The 16,978-nt window shown below is 67.4% G+C and overlaps 1 protein-coding gene across 2 annotated transcripts in view; it reads left to right on the forward strand.

Moving 5' to 3' along the window:
* Positions 1–16,978, forward strand: part of PIEZO1 (piezo type mechanosensitive ion channel component 1) — a 55,097-nt gene that overhangs the window by 37,637 nt on the left and 482 nt on the right. Inside the window, exons 12-50 of one of the 2 annotated variants that reach the window (XM_035024610.1) lie at positions 157–417; positions 862–970; positions 1,064–1,242; positions 1,327–1,475; positions 1,560–1,742; positions 2,102–2,214; positions 2,299–2,453; positions 2,580–2,756; positions 3,092–3,217; positions 3,292–3,492; positions 3,967–4,171; positions 6,598–6,702; positions 7,360–7,513; positions 7,687–7,930; positions 8,157–8,253; positions 8,342–8,513; positions 8,858–8,947; positions 9,035–9,129; positions 9,408–9,476; positions 10,006–10,106; positions 10,642–10,738; positions 10,810–10,869; positions 10,950–11,122; positions 11,205–11,311; positions 11,453–11,644; positions 11,738–11,996; positions 12,063–12,251; positions 12,442–12,742; positions 12,964–13,060; positions 13,151–13,298; positions 13,372–13,586; positions 13,664–13,822; positions 13,903–14,050; positions 15,615–15,803; positions 15,933–16,025; positions 16,111–16,283; positions 16,354–16,476; positions 16,551–16,630; positions 16,712–16,901. In XM_035024610.1, the coding sequence (XP_034880501.1) occupies positions 157–417; positions 862–970; positions 1,064–1,242; positions 1,327–1,475; positions 1,560–1,742; positions 2,102–2,214; positions 2,299–2,453; positions 2,580–2,756; positions 3,092–3,217; positions 3,292–3,492; positions 3,967–4,171; positions 6,598–6,702; positions 7,360–7,513; positions 7,687–7,930; positions 8,157–8,253; positions 8,342–8,513; positions 8,858–8,947; positions 9,035–9,129; positions 9,408–9,476; positions 10,006–10,106; positions 10,642–10,738; positions 10,810–10,869; positions 10,950–11,122; positions 11,205–11,311; positions 11,453–11,644; positions 11,738–11,996; positions 12,063–12,251; positions 12,442–12,742; positions 12,964–13,060; positions 13,151–13,298; positions 13,372–13,586; positions 13,664–13,822; positions 13,903–14,050; positions 15,615–15,803; positions 15,933–16,025; positions 16,111–16,283; positions 16,354–16,476; positions 16,551–16,630; positions 16,712–16,901 (5,978 nt within the window). The remainder of the gene's footprint in view (positions 1–156; positions 418–861; positions 971–1,063; positions 1,243–1,326; positions 1,476–1,559; positions 1,743–2,101; positions 2,215–2,298; positions 2,454–2,579; positions 2,757–3,091; positions 3,218–3,291; positions 3,493–3,966; positions 4,172–6,597; positions 6,703–7,359; positions 7,514–7,686; positions 7,931–8,156; positions 8,254–8,341; positions 8,514–8,857; positions 8,948–9,034; positions 9,130–9,407; positions 9,477–10,005; positions 10,107–10,641; positions 10,739–10,809; positions 10,870–10,949; positions 11,123–11,204; positions 11,312–11,452; positions 11,645–11,737; positions 11,997–12,062; positions 12,252–12,441; positions 12,743–12,963; positions 13,061–13,150; positions 13,299–13,371; positions 13,587–13,663; positions 13,823–13,902; positions 14,051–15,614; positions 15,804–15,932; positions 16,026–16,110; positions 16,284–16,353; positions 16,477–16,550; positions 16,631–16,711; positions 16,902–16,978) is intronic. The other variant, XM_035024611.1, reaches the window with a different exon arrangement.

The following is a 16,978-nucleotide window of genomic DNA, read 5'->3' on the forward strand; positions in this document are numbered from 1 at the left end:
CAGGGAGCCGGGCTGGGGTAGGGGGAGCAGGGGCCCGGGGGAGCGGGGGGCAGGGGGAGCAGGGTGGTGGGTGGGGAGCAGGGCCGGGGGTAGGGAGAGCAGGGCCGGGGGCGCCCTGCAGCCCTGCCCACCAGCCCACCAGCCCTGGCTGACCAGGTGTGGAGCATCACCTACCACAGCTGGCTGACCTTCGTGTTGCTGCTCTGGGCCTGCCTCATCTGGACCGTGCGCAGCCGCCACCAGATGGCCATGCTCTGCTCGCCCTTCATCCTGCTCTACGGGCTGGCGCTGTGTGGCCTGCGCTACGTGTGGGCCATGGACCTGCGTCCTGAGCTGCCCGCCACCCTGGGCCCTGTGAGCCTGCGTCAGCTGGGGCTGGAGCACAGCCGGTACCCTTGCCTGGACCTTGGGGCCATGGTGAGTGCCCCCCGTGTGCCCCCTCACGTGGCGAGCGCCTAGGGCGCCCGTGAGCTCCCACGACGGTGCCGTCTGCTCGCTGTCCGGCTCCCCCGTGGACATGGGACCTCTGGGAGGGCGGGGCCGTGTCCGGCTGTCCCCGTGGGGTCCCCTGTAGCCCGTCTGGAGCAGCGGCTGCGTCGCTGTTTGTTGAGAGAATGAGGGATGACCCTGTGTCCTCGGGGGCGTGTCCCTGCGTCCCGGACGCAGCTTCCACGGTGCCCCCTGCTGCGCCTGCATCCTGGGAGCTTGGTGTCCCCGTGTGAGGCCGCTGTGTGCAGAGCGCCACGGACCCGGACGTCTGTGCCCCCGCCTGGCGGACGCGGGAGGGCGCGTCTGGGCCCGCAGGGGGGCTGGCGCCCGGCCCTGGCTTTGGGGGGGTGACGCTGCCCCCGCTCGTCCCAGTTGCTGTACACGCTGACCTTCTGGCTCCTGCTGCGCCGGTTTGTCAAGGAGAAGCTGCTGAAGGCGAAGGCCCCCGCCGCGCTGACGGAGGTCACCATGGCCGACAGAGGTGAGGCCCGGGCAGCCGGGGGGCGGGGGGGCAGTCCCCGCCCGCCGCCCGGCCCGAAGCCATGCCCGCGCCGGCCCCTGCCTTGACCCGCAGAGCCGCCGCGGGCGCGGACGCTGCTGCAGAGCCTGGGGGAGCTGGTCAGCGGCCTGCACGCCAAGTACTGGATCTACGTGTGCGCCGGCATGTTCATCGTGGTCAGCTTCGCCGGCCGCCTGGTCGTCTACAAGATCGTCTACATGCTACTCTTCCTGCTGTGCCTCACCCTCTTCCAGGTACCCAGGCAGCGGCGGCGGCGGGGGACACGGGGGACGCGGGCAGCCCCGGCCGCCCCTCACCCCCGCGCCTGCGCCCGCCAGGTCTACTACAGTCTGTGGAGGAAGCTGCTCAAGCTGTTCTGGTGGCTGGTGGTGGCCTACACCATGCTGGTGCTCGTCGCCGTCTACACCTTCCAGTTCCAGGACTTCCCCACATACTGGCGCAACCTGACGGGCCTCACGGATGAGCAGTGAGTGGGGCCGGGCGGGCGTGGGGGCCTTCCTGCTCCCCCCCAGCCGCCCGGCTGCGGGTCTGACGGCTTCCCCCCCCGCAGGCTGGGGGACCTGGGTCTGGAGCAGTTCAGCGTGTCGGAGCTCTTCTCCAGCATCCTCGTCCCCGGCTTCTTCCTGCTTGCCTGCATCCTGCAGCTGCACTATTTCCACCAGCCCTTCATGCAGCTCACCGACCTGGAGCACGTGCCCCTGCCCGGTGCCCGCCTCCCGCGCTGGGCCCACAGGTGCGTGGCCGGCCCCTCATGTCTGCGGCCCCCTGGGGTGCAGACCGCCGTCCAGGCCCATGGCGGGGCCGGGGGGGCCTGCAGCGTGCCGCCCGCCCCCCCCCCACTGGCACACACGAGGGAAGGGAAGGAGGCCGGTGGGTCTGCACGGGAGGGCCTGGAGCCCAGCCAAGGCCTCAGCTGCCCCCTTCAAACGCCGCGGGCGGGCCTGGCGGGTCTGGCGGGTCAGGGTGACAGAACACCAGCGGGGGCTGTGGGCGGGGCTTTCTTCCCGCAGCCCTGGGGAAGGCAGGAATGGGAGGGCCCGGTGGGGCCGACCCCAGAAGCTGGGGTAGGAAGTGATGCTCTGGGCCCCTCAGGCAGGACACGGTCAGTGGGACCCCACTGCTGCTGCAGGAGGAGCAGGAGGAGCCCGGCGAGGAGGGGCCGATGAGCACGGCTGGCCCCTGCCCGGCCATGCAGGGCCCGGAAGGTGAGTCCCACGGGCAGCTGTGGGGTCCCTCTGCCCCGACCCCGTGAGCCCCTCTTCCTCACGGCGCCTCCCCCTCGGCTGCAGCCAGCAAGTGGGGCCTGGTGGCCGAACGGCTGCTGGACCTCGCCTCCGGCTTCTCGGACGTCCTCACCCAAGTGCAGGTATTGGTGCAGCGTCTCCTGGAGCTGCACGTCTTCAAGCTGGTGGCCCTGTACACCGTGTGGGTGGCCCTGAAGGAGGTAAGGACGGCACGGACGCCACCCCCCCGTTTGCAGCAGGGCCACGAGGAACGCAGTTGCTGGCCTCCCTGGGGGGACCCCGGGAGGTGGTGCTGCGCCCGCCCCAGCCTGCCCACCACCTCCCAGGTGTCGGTGCTGAACCTGCTGCTGGTGGTGCTCTGGGCCTTCGCCCTGCCCTACCCCCGCTTCCGGCCCATGGCCTCCTGCCTGTCCACCGTGTGGACCTGCATCATCATCGTGTGCAAGATGCTCTACCAGCTCAAGGTCGTCAACCCCCACGAGTACTCCAGCAACTGCACCGAGGTAGGACCAGGCGGGAGCCTCGCCCAGCCGCCCGTACCTCAGGGGTCCCCAGTGACGGCTCTTCAGCTCAGGGTGGTGGGGACGGGGGGGGGGGGCCCTCCTGTCTGTTGCCCTCCCCCACCCCGTGGCCGCCTCGTCCCCAGACACGCTGGCCCTTCCCCGTCAGGGTCGGTCAGAGGCTGACAGTCCACATGCGTCCCTGGTGGGGGCTCGCTGGGGCTCCTGTCCGGAGCTGTGGCTGATGTGGGGGGGCCGGGTAGGGTGGGCCGTCCTGGGGTCACAGTCTAGCTACCGGGGGGGCGCGGGGAGCAGGTGCTGATTCTCCATTTCCCCAGCCCCTCCTTAACAGCACCAACCTGCAGAAGGCGGAGATCAAGCAGTCCTTGCTGTACCGGGGGCCCGTCGACCCTGCCAACTGGTTTGGGGTGCGGAAGGGCTTTCCAAACCTAGGCTACATCCAGGTGAGCAAGGGGCCGCAGGGTCGTGGGGCTGGGCGGGGGCGGTGGGTGGAGCGTGACCGTGCCCCCCTCCCCAGAACCACCTGCAGGTCCTGCTGCTGCTGGTGTTCGAGGCCATCGTATACCGGCGCCAGGAACACCACCGTCGGCAGCACCAGCTGGGCCCGCTGCCCGCCCAGGCCGTCTGTGCCGACGGCACTCGCCAGCGGCTGGACCAGGACCTGCTCAGCTGCCTCAAGTACTTCGTCAACTTCTTTTTCTACAAATTTGGGCTAGAGGTGAGGCCCAGTGTCAACCCTCACCCCTTCCCTGGGCCGCCCCCCCCCCGAGGACAGGGGGGCCCATGTCACCCTCTGTGTGGCCTTTGCTGGACATCAGCAGTGTGCAGGCCCTCGAGGGCCACCGGGGGGGGCGGGGCGCACAGGGGAAGGGCCTCCGAGGGGCTGGACCTCCCGGGCTCAGTCGGCCTGCCCTCGCAGAGTAAGGGCTGTGGGGTCTGGGACCCCGGCCGGAGACCGGGTCACAGGTCCACTGTGCTTGGAAGCCCCTGAGCCGTGGCTCCCCCTGCCGCCCTCACGGTGGAGGCATGTCCGGCCTCTCCACGCTTCCACGAGGACGGTGTGGGCCGTGGTGAGCTGGGCTGCTGCCCCCACTGCTCGGAGCCCGCCCGACCTCCCAGTCTGCCCGGAAGCGGGGCCCAGAAGGCCCGCCCCGCCGGCAGCTCACTGCGCCCCGTCCTCTGCCACCCCCAGATCTGCTTCCTGATGGCCGTGAACGTGATTGGGCAGCGCATGAACTTCATGGTCATCCTGCATGGCTGCTGGCTGGTGCTCATCCTCACCCGCCGCCGCCGTGCAGCCATCGCCCGCCTCTGGCCCAACTACTGCCTCTTCCTGGCGCTCTTCCTGCTCTACCAGTACCTGCTGTGTCTGGGCATCCCCCCCGCCCTGTGCATCGGTGAGCGGTGGCTGCGCGCCCCCGGGGGCCACACCAGAGTCTCCGAGGGCGGGCGCCTGGGCGGGGGTGGGGAGGGGGGCCGCACACGGCCGGCCGTCCTGCACGACCCCCAGGTCTGGCCTCGTCCCCTGGGGGTGCCCCTGGCGGTGCTCTGCCCCTGCTCTCTCCGGGTGGTCTCTGGAGCGGGCCCGTGGGTTTGCCGCGGTGCATGGCGGTACGGCGTCCTTGGCATGGCCTGCACCTCCAGTGTCCCCAGCCCCCCAGCAGAGGGACTGCTGCTTCCTGCGCCATCGGCGAGCGCGGTGTCCGTGAGCAGGGCCTCCTGAGCGGGCCGCGGGCGGGACTCGTGGGGGCCGGCGTTCTCGGCTGTTTCTGGCGCACTTTTCAGTTGGCCGGTGTGTGGAGAAGTGCCCGGCTTTCTCCCCGCTCTGCTGCTTGTCGGAATGGCCGCGCCCCCGGGCCTTCCACCACCGCAGCCGCGCTCCTCGAGGCTGCCCCGTGGGCCTGTGGGCGCGTGAGGCCGTTGGCGAGTCACATGGGAGCGTTCGCACCCCAGCTCCCTGCCCCACGCGGCCACCGCTGGCCGGACCGTTTCCGAGTGTCTCAGAAACTGACCCCACAGCACGTGACCTTGAGGCCAGCTCTTCAGCCAGACACATTCGAGACCCCCTGTCCTTGCGTCTGTCCTTCACTCCTGTTTCGGGGGCTGTTTTGGACCTTGTTACGCAGAATTGCTGAAGTAGGACCTTCCCGGATGCCCTTCGCGCAGCTCCCCCGAGTCAGCTGGGGCATGAACCACGGTGCGGGCCCCGCGCCACCTCCCGTCGTGCCGTCTCCTCGGTGCCGGCTCAGCTCCGTGGTTGCCTTTTAGGACCTTGGAGCTTTTGAGGAGCCTGGGCTGTGTCCCTCAGTTGGGGATAGTCTGGTGTCTGTTAGGCCAGGTGAAGTCACCCTTCTGGCGGGAACGCCGCAGCCGGGAAGCGTCCTGCTCCGCGGGGCTGGCGTGTCTCCGCTCGGGGGCCGCTCCCTGTCCCTCGGGGGCAGTGCCGACTGTGGGTCTCCCCTGAGGTTCTGCGAACGTGCTATTCCTCCCGGACGTCTCGGGCTGCTTCCAGCCTCCATCGGAGGGTCCTATCTGTGGGGGTCATTCGCTGGGTTTTCTAGTGGTGACTTGCTCGTTCTACAGTTACTGGTCCTCTGTCCCCCGCTGACGTGTCCGCTTGCTCTTTCCTGTGTGGACACGGGGTGCTGCCTCTTTGTTGTTCACACGGTTGCTGTGTTGGCCCCAGGAGCCCCTGGGCCCTCTCGCGGGCCCACCACCTTCCGAGCATGCCCACACTGCGCCTGTAGACGCCCCTGCCTCAGCCTGCACCCTCCACCCAGCCGGGAGTCCTCCCCGCCCCGTGGAGCGCCCCTTCCTGTCCCCACAGGCTGAAATGGAGAAACGACATCTGGGCCCGGGGTGTGCTTGCTGCTTTGGGTGACTTTTTTCAGGCAAAACACTGTTTTCCAAAGCGGCGTGGGTGGGCTCTGCTCTTCCCCATTCCTAGGGGGTCTGCCATACACGGGTTGTCCAGGTGGACCCGCAGTCTGTGCCCCATCCTGGGTCCCCAGCATCCATGTACTTTCTGGAGTTAAAAATGTGGTCAAGTTCATTCTCTGGCGGTTCCCTAAGGCCTCCCCAGTACCCCGAGCTTGGGGCCGTGTGGGCCCTTTGCAGCCTGCCCGCCCCCAGCTTGGGCAACCACAGATGTCCGTCCCCAATGTCACGGAGCTAGAATTGTGCCCTAGGGCGCCTCGGGGCTGGTTTGTTTCACTCGGCGAATGTAGTTGGGGTGTGTCTGGGCGGCCATGGGCGTTGGTGTCTGGTGCTCTCCCCCGCTGAGGACTATCTGTGCTGGACGGACGTAGCTCTGTCATCTCTGGCCTCTGGCAGGTGCAGGTTGTTGCTGGCATGGGGCTCTCTGCAGGGACATTGTCGGGGGCGTCCAGCCACAGGCTTCTGTGTGGGCATAGTTCTCGCTTCTCGGGGACTCGTGTGCAGAGCTGGTCGTTGACGTTCCTGCCAGGGATGGACGTGGGACCTGGTTTTTCTGCATCCTCACTGGTGTTTGTGGTGTCCCTGTATTTTGTCTTGGCTGGTAGGTGCATGACAAAGCCTCATTTGGGGCCCTCCATGCCATGACCACCCCCCAAGCAGGCCTGCCCACCTATGACTCCCTGGGCTGGCTCTTCGGTCCTTGCCTGGGGCCTGGGCCAGTTGATGCCTGAAGAATGCGCTAGAATCTCTGGCCTGTGTGCTCTGAACAAGAGGTGGGGTGTTTCTGAGACCGTGTGAATGCACAAGTGGGTGCAAGAATGAGGCCTGTGAACCCGGAGGCTGTGGGCCTGCAGGTGGGGTCCTAACGCACACCCCGCACCCACAGACTACCCATGGCGCTGGAGCCAGGCCATCCCCATGAACTCGGCGCTCATCAAGTGGCTGTACCTGCCCGACTTCTTCAGAACCCCCAACTCCACCAACCTCATCAGTGAGTGCCTGTGGCCCGTCCCCCCACGCACCGCCTGCCAGCCTCATGGGAGGGCATTGAGGTTTTGCGTGGGGACGGACAGCCCTTGAGCGGAGGCCTGCCTCCACCAGCAAGGGGCACGGTGTCTGGGCCTCCCTGGCCGGCCAGCCCTGTGGGTCCCCAGAGGGGCCTTGCCCCACAACGGTGTCCAGTTCTCTGGGCATGTTTCTGAGACAAGAGGCCCACCTCCCATGTGTACGCACAGCCACACACACCTGCATCTGCTCGCAGGTGTGCGCACAGGGGTGGACACCAGCAGGGCCCCTTGTGTAGACGCAGGTGTGCGTGCGGCTGTGGGGGGGGGGCGCCCCTGTGGCATGGGCAGACAGGTCACCCTAACCCTAACCCGTGTCCTAACCCATACCCTAACCCTAACCCGTACCCTAACCCATACCCTAACCCCTAATCCGTACCCGTACCCTAACCCGTACCCTAACCCGTACCCTAACCCTAACCCTAACCCGTACCCTAATCCTGCTGTCCCCCGCTGTCCATGCTCACGTGTGGACATCCATGGTTCCCACGGCGGGCCCCTGCAGACACACAGTGGTGCTTCCCCCCGCCCGTGCTGCCGAGCGCTGACCCTCGCGTGGCCAGCCGTCTCCCGTGTGCCCGCAGGTGACTTCCTGTTGCTGCTGTGTGCCTCCCAGCAGTGGCAGGTGTTCTCCGCCGAGCGCACGGAGGAGTGGCAGCTCATGGCCGGCATCAACACTGACCACCTGGAGCTGCAGCTGGGCGAGCCCAGCGCCGTGCCCAACTTCATCTACTGCAGGTGGGTCCTGGGCGCTGCAGAAGCGGCTGGTCTGCAGGCTGGGCACCCGAGCCCGGGACGGGTGCTGCCGGCAGCACACCTGCGCCCAGGAGGAGGGGCAGACGCTGACCTGGCCGCAGGGGCGCGTTCCGCCGGCGTCCCTGGGGTCCCTGCAGTGACGGCCTGTCTGACAGGTCCTACCTCGACATGCTGAAGGTGGCTGTCTTCCGCTACCTCTTCTGGCTGGTGCTGGTGGTGGTGTTTGTCACGGGGGCCACGCGCATCAGCATCTTCGGGCTGGGCTACCTGCTGGCCTGCTTCTACCTGCTGCTCTTCGGCACCAGCCTGTTGCAGAAGCACACGCGCACCCGCCTCGTGCTGTGGGACTGCCTCATCCTGTACAACGTCACCGTCATCATCTCCAAGAACATGCTCTCAGTGAGCCCGGCTCCGCCCCGGCCCCCGGCCCCGCCCCCGATCGGTCTCCCCGGCCTGGCCCCGCCCCCGCCCAGCCCGGCCCCGCCCCCGATCGGTGTCCCCGCTCCGCGCCCCGCCCGGCCCCCCCCGCCTGCCCCTGGCCCCGCCCCCGCCTGCCCCTGGCCCCGCCCCCGCCTGCCCCTGGCCCCGCCCCTCCGGCCCCAGGCTGACCACCTTCCTGCCCCAGCTCCTGTCCTGCGTGTTCGTGGAGCAGATGCAGAGCAGCTTCTGCTGGGTCATCCAGCTCTTCAGCCTCGTGTGCACCGTCAAAGGCTACTACGACCGTGAGTAGGCGGGGGGCGCGCTGTGGGCCGGGCCCGGGGACGCACACTGCTCCTGGGGCCCCCTGCCCTGAGCCGGACCGTCCCACAGCGAAGGAGATGCTGAGCAGGGACCGGGACTGCCTGCTGCCCGTGGAGGAGGCTGGCGTGCTCTGGGACAGCGTCTGCTTCCTGTTCCTGCTGCTGCAGCGTCGCGTCTTCCTCAGCCGCTACTTCCTGCACGTGCGCGCCGAGCTCCAGGCCACCGCCCTGCAGGCCTCCAGGTCAGCCCCGGCCCCGGGTGCCCCAGGGCCCCGTGTCCCCGCTCCAGCGCCGCGCGTCGCTCGCGACCTCCTCGGGGCCCGAGCGCCTCTTCTCGGCCCCGGCTCTGCCGCTGGCCGGGGCTCGTCCGTTTTCGCCCGCACGCTGGCCGCAGGGTGCCCGGCTCCTGCCCGCTGATGCCCCTTCAGTTGCGTGTTTTCCCTCTCCGTGAGCCTGGAGGTGGCAGGAGAGTCTCCTCCTCCCGATCCCAGCACAGGGCGAGGGGGCAGTCAGCTGGGGCCGAGCCCACAGGTGCGGGAGCCGGGGAGCTGGAGCTCAGCGTCCCCGGGGTGACCGCTCCCCACAGGGGCTTCGCGCTGTACAACGCCGCCAACCTCAAAAGCATCGACCTCCACCGCAAGGCCGAGGAGAAGTCCCTGGCCCAGCTGAAAAGGCAGTAGGTGGTATCCGGGGCGGGGACCCCGGGCTCTCCTCACCAGCTGTCCTCATCAGCTCGGTGCTCAGGGCCACCCCCACCCCCCAGGATGGAGCGTATCCGTGCCAAGCAGGAAAAGCACAGGCAGGGCCGGGCGGGCCACCGTCACTCCCAGGAACCCCCAGACCCCAGCCAGGAGCCAGGTGAGTAGGCAGGGGGTGGAAGGGCTCCCAGGTCCTGGCATGTCCATGCCATGTGCTGTCCACAGGCCTTCCCGCCCATCTGTCCCGTGCCATGTGGTCCCCATGTCCCTGCAGGCTCTGTGGCTAGCCCGCCACTGTCTGCGTGCACTTGTGGGCTGTCCGCTGCGCCCCACAGCACAGCGAGGCCCCTCAGTCCACACAGAGGCGGTCTCCGTCTGGGGGGCTGCCCTTGCTCTCCCCGTGCCTCTCCCTGCTGGCTCACGTCCGCCCCTCCACAGGGCCTGGCAGTCCAGGGGGCTCCTCCCCACGGAGACAGTGGTGGCGGCCCTGGCTGGACCATGCCACAGGTACCACCCTAGCCTGGCCGACCGCGGCCACCCCGTCGGGGCCGCTGTCCCCGGGCCCCCTCTTTCTCAGCTGCTGTCTGCCTTCTGGGCGAGGGAGCTTGCTCTGTGCGCGCCTCCGGCTGTGCCCCCGGGCCTTTCCCTCAGGCCTCACCCCAGCCTCGATTGAACCAGGTCCCCACGGCAGGCTCTGTGCTCTCCTCCCGTCGTTTGGACTCTCAGACGCACAAGTCTGGGTGTTCAGCGCTGATCCCCAGCCTGCCCGTGTGTTCCTCTCGTCCTCTCTGGTCTCGTGTCACTGCTCTGGCCTGTCCCCCATTCCGCCGACCCCAGCCCGCACGGGCTGTCCCTGAGGGTGGGGAGGGACACGCGGGCCTCTACTCATGGGTCACGGGATGCTGAGGGAACCCACACGCCTGTCCTGGGCCCACCCCAAACTGAAGAAACGAAGCTGAGAGGCTTGTGGGTGTGGGGGTGTGGAGGCCAGGCCCTCCCCCGGGGCGGACGGTCCTCAGCCCCGCCCTGCCCACAGTCATCCACTCCGGGGACTACTTCCTGTTCGAGTCAGACAGTGAGGAGGAGGAGGAGGCCGTGCCTGAGGACCCCAGGCCATCAGCACAGAGTGCCTTCCAGGTGAGGCGGGAGGGTGCCCTGCCTTCCCCTGTCCACGGGCGCCTGGGCCCGCACAGCCCAGCATGCGGAGACACACGCTCTGGCCAGCCTGCCCAGATCCATTCCGACCCGCAGAGCCCACTGGTCAGGTGGGCAGGCAGGCTGTAGGAGGCGCAGGTCGTGGGCAGCTATGTGCCCCTCTGTCCACCGCCTCCTGAGGTCAGCCCTCCGACCGTCCAGGCCTGAGTGGCCACCAGTGGCCTGGCCTTGGAGAAGGGTCACGCGTGTTTGCTGGAAGAAGGATGGGCCAGGAGCCTCTTGCCTGTCTCTGGGCCCGGAGTTCTCAGGGAGTGACAGCCGTGTGCGCGGGTGGGCTGCTTGCCCTGCCTTCCCGCCACAGTCCCACGGGACCCGGGTGTTGCCCCGAAGCAGGGAGCCAGCTGAAGGCCCCCAGTGGCGGCCAGATCCCAGCCTTGTCCTCGGGAGCTGGCAGGTGGGCTGACCGGGATGTGCCGTCCGGGGCAGTGGGGCGCTAACGCGAGGATCCGGTCCACAGATGGCCTACCACGCGTGGGTGACCAACGCGCAGACGGTGCTGAGGCAGCAGCGGGAGGACCAAGCGAGGCAGGAAGGGACGGAGCAGCTGCCAACAGGTGCGCTGGCCGCGTGCGGGGTGGGGGCGGGCACGTGGGGCTGCAGTGGCTGATCAGCACCCCGTGCCCAGGAGGCGGCCCAGGCCAGGAAGCAGAGTCGGCGGACGGCCCGGACGAGGCAGTGGCAGCTGGTATGTGCACCCTGGGGCCTGGGGGGCTGGGGGCCTCCTGGGGCAGCCTCTGCAGCGTCCTGCCTCCCGCCTGCCCACAGGCCCCAGCCACGTGATGCAGCGCGTGCTGAGCACCGTGCAGTTTCTGTGGGTGCTGGGGCGGGCGCTGCTGGATGGGCTGACGGACTGGCTGCTCGCCTTCACACGGCACCACCGTGCCATGAGTGACGTGCTGCGTGCCGAGCGCTACCTGTGCAAGCAGGGGATGTGTGGGGTGAGTGTGCATGCCCCACCCCCTGCCGCCCGCCCCGCCAGCGCCCCGGGGAACTGTGGCCTGAGCCCTCCCTGCCGTGCAGGGCAGAGAGGTGCCCCGCAGCTGGGCGGAGCAGATGTACAGCAGTGAGGCCGAGGCCGCACCTCCAGGCCCCTCGGGGGCCCAAGACGCACCGAGTACAGCTTTGAGGTAGGTGCGGGCTGGCGGCGCGCACGGGGTGCGCAGACCAGGGGGTGCGTTGTCCGCCGGGGCCCGGGAGGCCCCTCCAGCCCCAGAGCCTGGGCAGAGCAGAGAGCAGGCTGCCTCGATGACCAGCCTCACTTCCCTCAGCGGGCCGGGGTCCGAGGAGCCGCGGAGCATGACGACGGAGGACCTCGGCGGCCCGCTGGGCACGGGGTACCACACCCGCGGCAGCGGTGGCGGCGAGCTGGCCACCGAGCCTGGGGCTTCCCCGCACAGCTCTGGGGAGCTTCCTGCCGGTGCCGCGACCCGAATGCGCACGGCCAGTGAGCTGCTGACCAGGTCGGGGGGGGGCGGGGGGGGCGGCGGGGAGGGGCAGCGCCCCCTCGGAGCCAGGCCCGGTGCTGAGAGGGGTGTGGGCGCGGCTCCCCACAGGCGGCAGCGCATCGGGGAGCTGGAGGAGGCCGCGCAGTTCGAAGCTGGGCAGGGCCGGGTCCTGCGGCTGCTGCAGGCCGCCTACCAGTGCGTGGCGGCCCACTCGGAACTGCTCTGCTACTTCATCATCATCCTCAACCACATGGTCACCGCCTCGGTCACCTCCCTGGTGCTGCCCGTGCTCGTCTTCCTGTGGGCGATGCTGTCCATCCCGAGGCCCAGCAAGCGCTTTTGGATGACGGCCATCATCTTTACCGAGGTGGGCCGCGGCCGGAGCGGGAGGGGGTGGGGCCTGGCCCCCCATGCTGAGCCCCCTCCCCCACAGGTGTCCGTGGTCACCAAGTACCTGTTCCAGTTTGGCTTCTTCCCCTGGAACACGCACGCCGTGCTGCGGCGCTACGAGAACAAGCCGTACTTCCCGCCGCGCATCCTGGGCTTGGAGAAGACGGAGAGCTACATCAAGTACGATCTGGTGCAGCTCCTGGCCCTTTTCTTCCATCGCTCGCAGCTGCTGGTGAGTCCACTGGGCCTGGGCCGGCGGGCAGCAGGCAGGCACCTCCCAGCACACGCCCCACCCGCCGGCTGCCCAGCTGCAAGAGGCAAGGCTGGACGTCGTGGGTCCCAGGGTGGGCCTGGCCATCTTGCCTGGCCTGAGCGCCGCCCAGTGTGGCCACGCCAGGCTCCTTCCCTCCTTCCCTCTGCAGTGCTATGGCCTCTGGGACCATGAAGAGAGCCAGCTCTCCAAGGAGCAGGACCGGGGCAGTGGGAAGAAGGGGTTTGAGGAGGAGCGGGCACCGCTGGGACCCCAGACTGAGGCGGACACGGGGCCCCAGGGAGAGCCAGCAGTGGCCGGGGCCCTCACCCAGGACCACATCCAGGCAGAAGCAGGGGACGGGCCCGCAGAGCCTCCTGTGGAGCTCAAGCCCCAAGACACGAAGCGTATCAGCCTGCGGTTCAGGAAGAAAAGGAGGGAGAGTACGGAGCCCGTAGAACCTGCATCCACTGGTACGACGGCCCTGTCCGTGCACAGCCACCCCAGCCCACCCGGTTCCCCGCTGCCCCAGCCGGCCCACTGCCCGTGACCTGGGGAGGTCCCCATGCTCAGCCTGCTGGTCTGTGAAGTGGGGTGATGCCAGCCCCTGGTGGGAGGGGGTCTCGGACTGGTTGGAGTCCGAGCTGCACTCAGCTCTCCGGGGGCTCCGGTCAGCAGTGGCTGCCCCCCACAGAAGGTGTGACGGCAGCCTCTGGGAGAGAGAAGTGGAGTCGCCCCCGGGAAAGAGTGACAGCCGTGGGGCTCCGACTGCAGAGCTTCTGCCTGGCCATGTGCGTGACTGCTGGCTGCTCCCGGGCAAGGGCGGGTGGGAGCAGCCGAGGCAGGCGCTGAGCCCCCTGCCCACGCACCCTCACCCACAGGGCCCGGAGCGTGTACCGGCCCCTGCAGCGCTTCTTCCACGATATCCTGCACACCAAATACCGTGCGGCCACTGACGTCTACGCGCTCATGTTTCTGGCCGACGTGGTCGACTTCATCATCATCATTTTCGGCTTCTGGGCCTTTGGGGTGAGCGCAGAGCCCGGCGGCCACCCTGCTGCCTGCCCCCAGCTGCCCCCTGACCTCTGCTCTCCCGGCACAGAAACACTCGGCAGCTACAGACATCACGTCCTCGCTGTCGGACGACCAAGTGCCAGAGGCCTTCCTGGTCATGCTGCTCATCCAGTTCAGCACCATGGTCATCGACCGTGCCCTCTACCTCCGCAAGACCGTGCTGGGCAAGCTGGCCTTCCAGGTCGTCCTGGTGCTGGCCATCCACCTCTGGATGTTCTTCATTCTGCCCGCCGTCACCGAGAGGTGGGTGTCTGGCCCTGGGGACCTTGAGGCTCTGGCCTCGGGCAGGGTGCCCTGAGCTGGGCTTCCTGTCCCCCCAGGATGTTCAGCCAGAACGCAGTGGCCCAGCTGTGGTACTTCGTCAAGTGCATCTACTTCGCCCTGTCAGCCTACCAGATCCGCTGTGGATACCCCACCCGCATTCTTGGCAACTTCCTCACCAAGAAGTACAACCACCTGAACCTCTTCCTCTTCCAGGGGTGAGTGCAGGCCGGCCTGGGGCGCCAGGAGTCAGGCTGCCACCCATGGGCCCTCCTGACGGGCTCCCCTCCTCGGGCAGGTTCCGCCTTGTGCCATTCCTGGTGGAGCTTCGGGCCGTGATGGACTGGGTGTGGACAGACACCACGCTGTCCCTGTCCAGCTGGATGTGCGTGGAGGACATCTACGCCAACATCTTCATCATCAAGTGCAGCCGCGAGACTGAGAAGGTGCCTGGCTCAGGCGGGGAGTGGGGCAGATGGGCCATGAGAGAGCTAGGTGGTGCTGGCGGTCCCCGGGGGCGGGGGGTGACAGTGCTGTGAATGTGGCCTTCGGCACGTAGCTGGCAGAGCGGGCCTGAGTGCATGCCTGGCCCAGGAGGCTTGACTGCTTGGCTCACGGGCATGAGGGCTGGGAGCTGGGGCAGTGGAGGTCAGCTGGGTTTTCTGTGTGAGCAGCTGCAGTGGGAGGTAACGGAAACAGGGCCCCCCCATGCACGGGTAGAGTTCAGACTCCTGGCATCGTCACAGAGCTGGCCCCTATCACCAGACAGGTCTAAGATACGCTCACGCTCTGCAGAGACCCCCCCCCGGCCCCCCGACTCTGCACAGACCTGTCTGTGCTGGAAGTTGGGTGTCCACGCCGTCACATGCCGCATGGCCTGCGTCTGGCTGCTTTCGTTCTGAAGTTTCAAAGCTAGTCCATGTGGCCTGTGTCAGAAGTGAGGGTTTTGTGGCTGAGGAGTGTTCCTCCGTGTGACTGGCCCACTGTACATGTACCCAGCAGTTAAACAGTCCTGGACGGCGGGCTGGTTCCTCCTGTTCATTGCAACGCGCACTGCTATGGACACACGTGGCGGGGGGCCGCGCGGGGGCAGCTCCTGGTCTCGCCTGGTGGGGACTGCCCCTGTTGTCCACAGCAGCTGCCCCCTCTCCCATCCCTGCCGGTGCCCGTGACTCAAGGGGGTTCGGATTTGCATTTCCCTGATGGTGGATGATGGCGAGGATCGTTTCGTGTGCTTGTCGGCGATCTGCTTTGCCCCTTTTGTCCTTGGCTTGTTCTCTTTAAGAATTCTTTCTGCATTCTGGACATAACCCTTATCACACAGGATTTGCAGATGGGTTCTCCCATTCTCTGCGTGGTCTCTCCGCTTTTTTTTTAAGATTTATTTGAGAGAGGCGTAGAGCACAAGCAGGGGGAATGGCTGAGGGAAAGAATCTCAAGGGGACTTCTCAGTGTGGAGCCTGACCCAGGGCCTGACCTCACGACCTGAGCCCAGACCGAGTCAGACGCTTAACCGACTGAGCCACTGAGACACCCCATCTCCTCACTTTCTTGATAGCATCCCATCTTCTGAAGCAAACTCTTCTTTTTTTATAACGTAGTGGTTTTTCTCTCATTGCTCATGCTTTCCACGTTAGGTCTGAGAATTTTCCATTGAATCCAGACTGAGGTCTTAGATGGGGTCCTGCTGCTTTGGCATGTGGACAACCATTTGTCCCAGCAGCATCGCTGAAGAGACGGTCCTTCCCCCCGTGGAATCATCCTGGCAGCACTCACTAGGCGGCGGGTCGCGTTCTGGGCTCTGGGCCGTTGGGTTTCTGTGCTCACGTATCCACCCCGTCTCGAGTGCTAGAGCTTTGCAGTCAACTGTGACGCTTTAAAATCTGGCTTCACGAGCCCCTGGGTGGGCCCCAGGCTGTGGCTGCGTGAGGCCCCGGGGGTCTGGGCCAGTGCCCGCCTTCACCCCGGGGCAAGGGGGCGGGCAGGGCTGAGCCATGTCCCGCCCCCCAGAAATACCCCCAGCCCAAGGGGCAGAAGAAGAAGAAGATTGTCAAGTACGGCATGGGTGGTCTCATCATCCTCTTCCTTGTGGCCATCATCTGGTTCCCACTGCTCTTCATGTCCCTGGTGCGCTCTGTGGTCGGTGTCGTCAACCAGCCCATCGATGTCACTGTCACCCTCAAGCTGGGTGGCTACGAGGTGAGCCACCAGTCTGTGCCCGCTGGAAACAGGTGACGGCGGGCATGGGCTGCACCCCACCCACCTTCAGGGTGTTCGGCACCATGGGGGCTCCCTGCCCCATCACAGTCGCCACCCCACTCCCTGTAGCCCCTGTTCACCATGAGCGCGCAGCAGCCGTCCATCGTGCCATTCACACAGCAGGCCTACGAGGAGCTGTCCAGACAGTTTGACCCTAACCCGGTGAGAGGGCCCCACCCGGCAGCAGCAGGGGGCTGGGGTGGGGGGTGTCCAGGAGCCCCTCACTCAAGGGCTGCCTGGGGTCCAGCTGGCCATGCAGTTCATCAGCCAGTACAGCCCCGAGGACATCGTCACGGCGCAGATCGAGGGCAGCTCCGGGGCACTGTGGCGCATCAGCCCGCCGAGCCGGGCACAGATGAAGCGGGAGCTGTACGATGGCGTGGCCGACATCACCCTGCGCTTCATCTGGAACTTCCAGAGGTGCGTGCTGGGCTGGGGCGGGACCGGGGGGTGCAGCCCGCAGTGGGTCACACCGTGCCCCGGCACGCAGGGACCTGGCCAAGGGTGGCACCGTGGAGTACACCAACGAGAAGCACACCCTGGACCTGGCCCCCAACAGCAGTGAGCGGCGGCAGCTGGCCAGCCTGCTTGAAGGCACCTCCGACCAGTCTGTGTGAGTTGGGGCCTGGGGGCAGGGAGGCAGCTGGAGGGCCGGCTGGGCCTGACCCACCGGCCTTCTCCCTGCAGGGTCATCCGCAACCTCTTCCCCAAGTACATCCGGGCCCCCAACGGCCCTGAAGCCAACCCCGTGAAGCAGCTGCAGCCCAGTGAGTGTGTGTTGGGGGTGGGGGGGCGGCCTCAGCCCAGGGGGCGGGCGGTGGCCCTGACCCACTCTGCCCCTGCCCCAGATGAGGAGGAGGACTACCTCAGCGTGCGCATCCAGCTGCGGAGGGAGCGCGTGGGCACAGGGGCCGCTGGCTTCCTCGAGTGGTGGGTCATCGAGCTGCAGGACTGCCAGGCTGAGTGCAACCTGTTGCCCATGGTCATCTTCAGTGACAAGGTCAGCCCACCCAGCCTGGGCTTCCTGGCTGGCTACGGGTGAGTGTGCTGCACGTGAGGGCAGGAGGGTGGATGGGTGGGTGGGGTGCAGCACCCCCAGCCTCACCCCGCCCCTG

This window comes from Mirounga leonina, unplaced genomic scaffold (genome assembly GCF_011800145.1).
Source record: "Mirounga leonina isolate KUSES-001 unplaced genomic scaffold, KU_Mleo_1.0 Mir_180, whole genome shotgun sequence".
In the NCBI taxonomy this organism is placed as follows: domain Eukaryota; kingdom Metazoa; phylum Chordata; class Mammalia; order Carnivora; family Phocidae; genus Mirounga; species Mirounga leonina.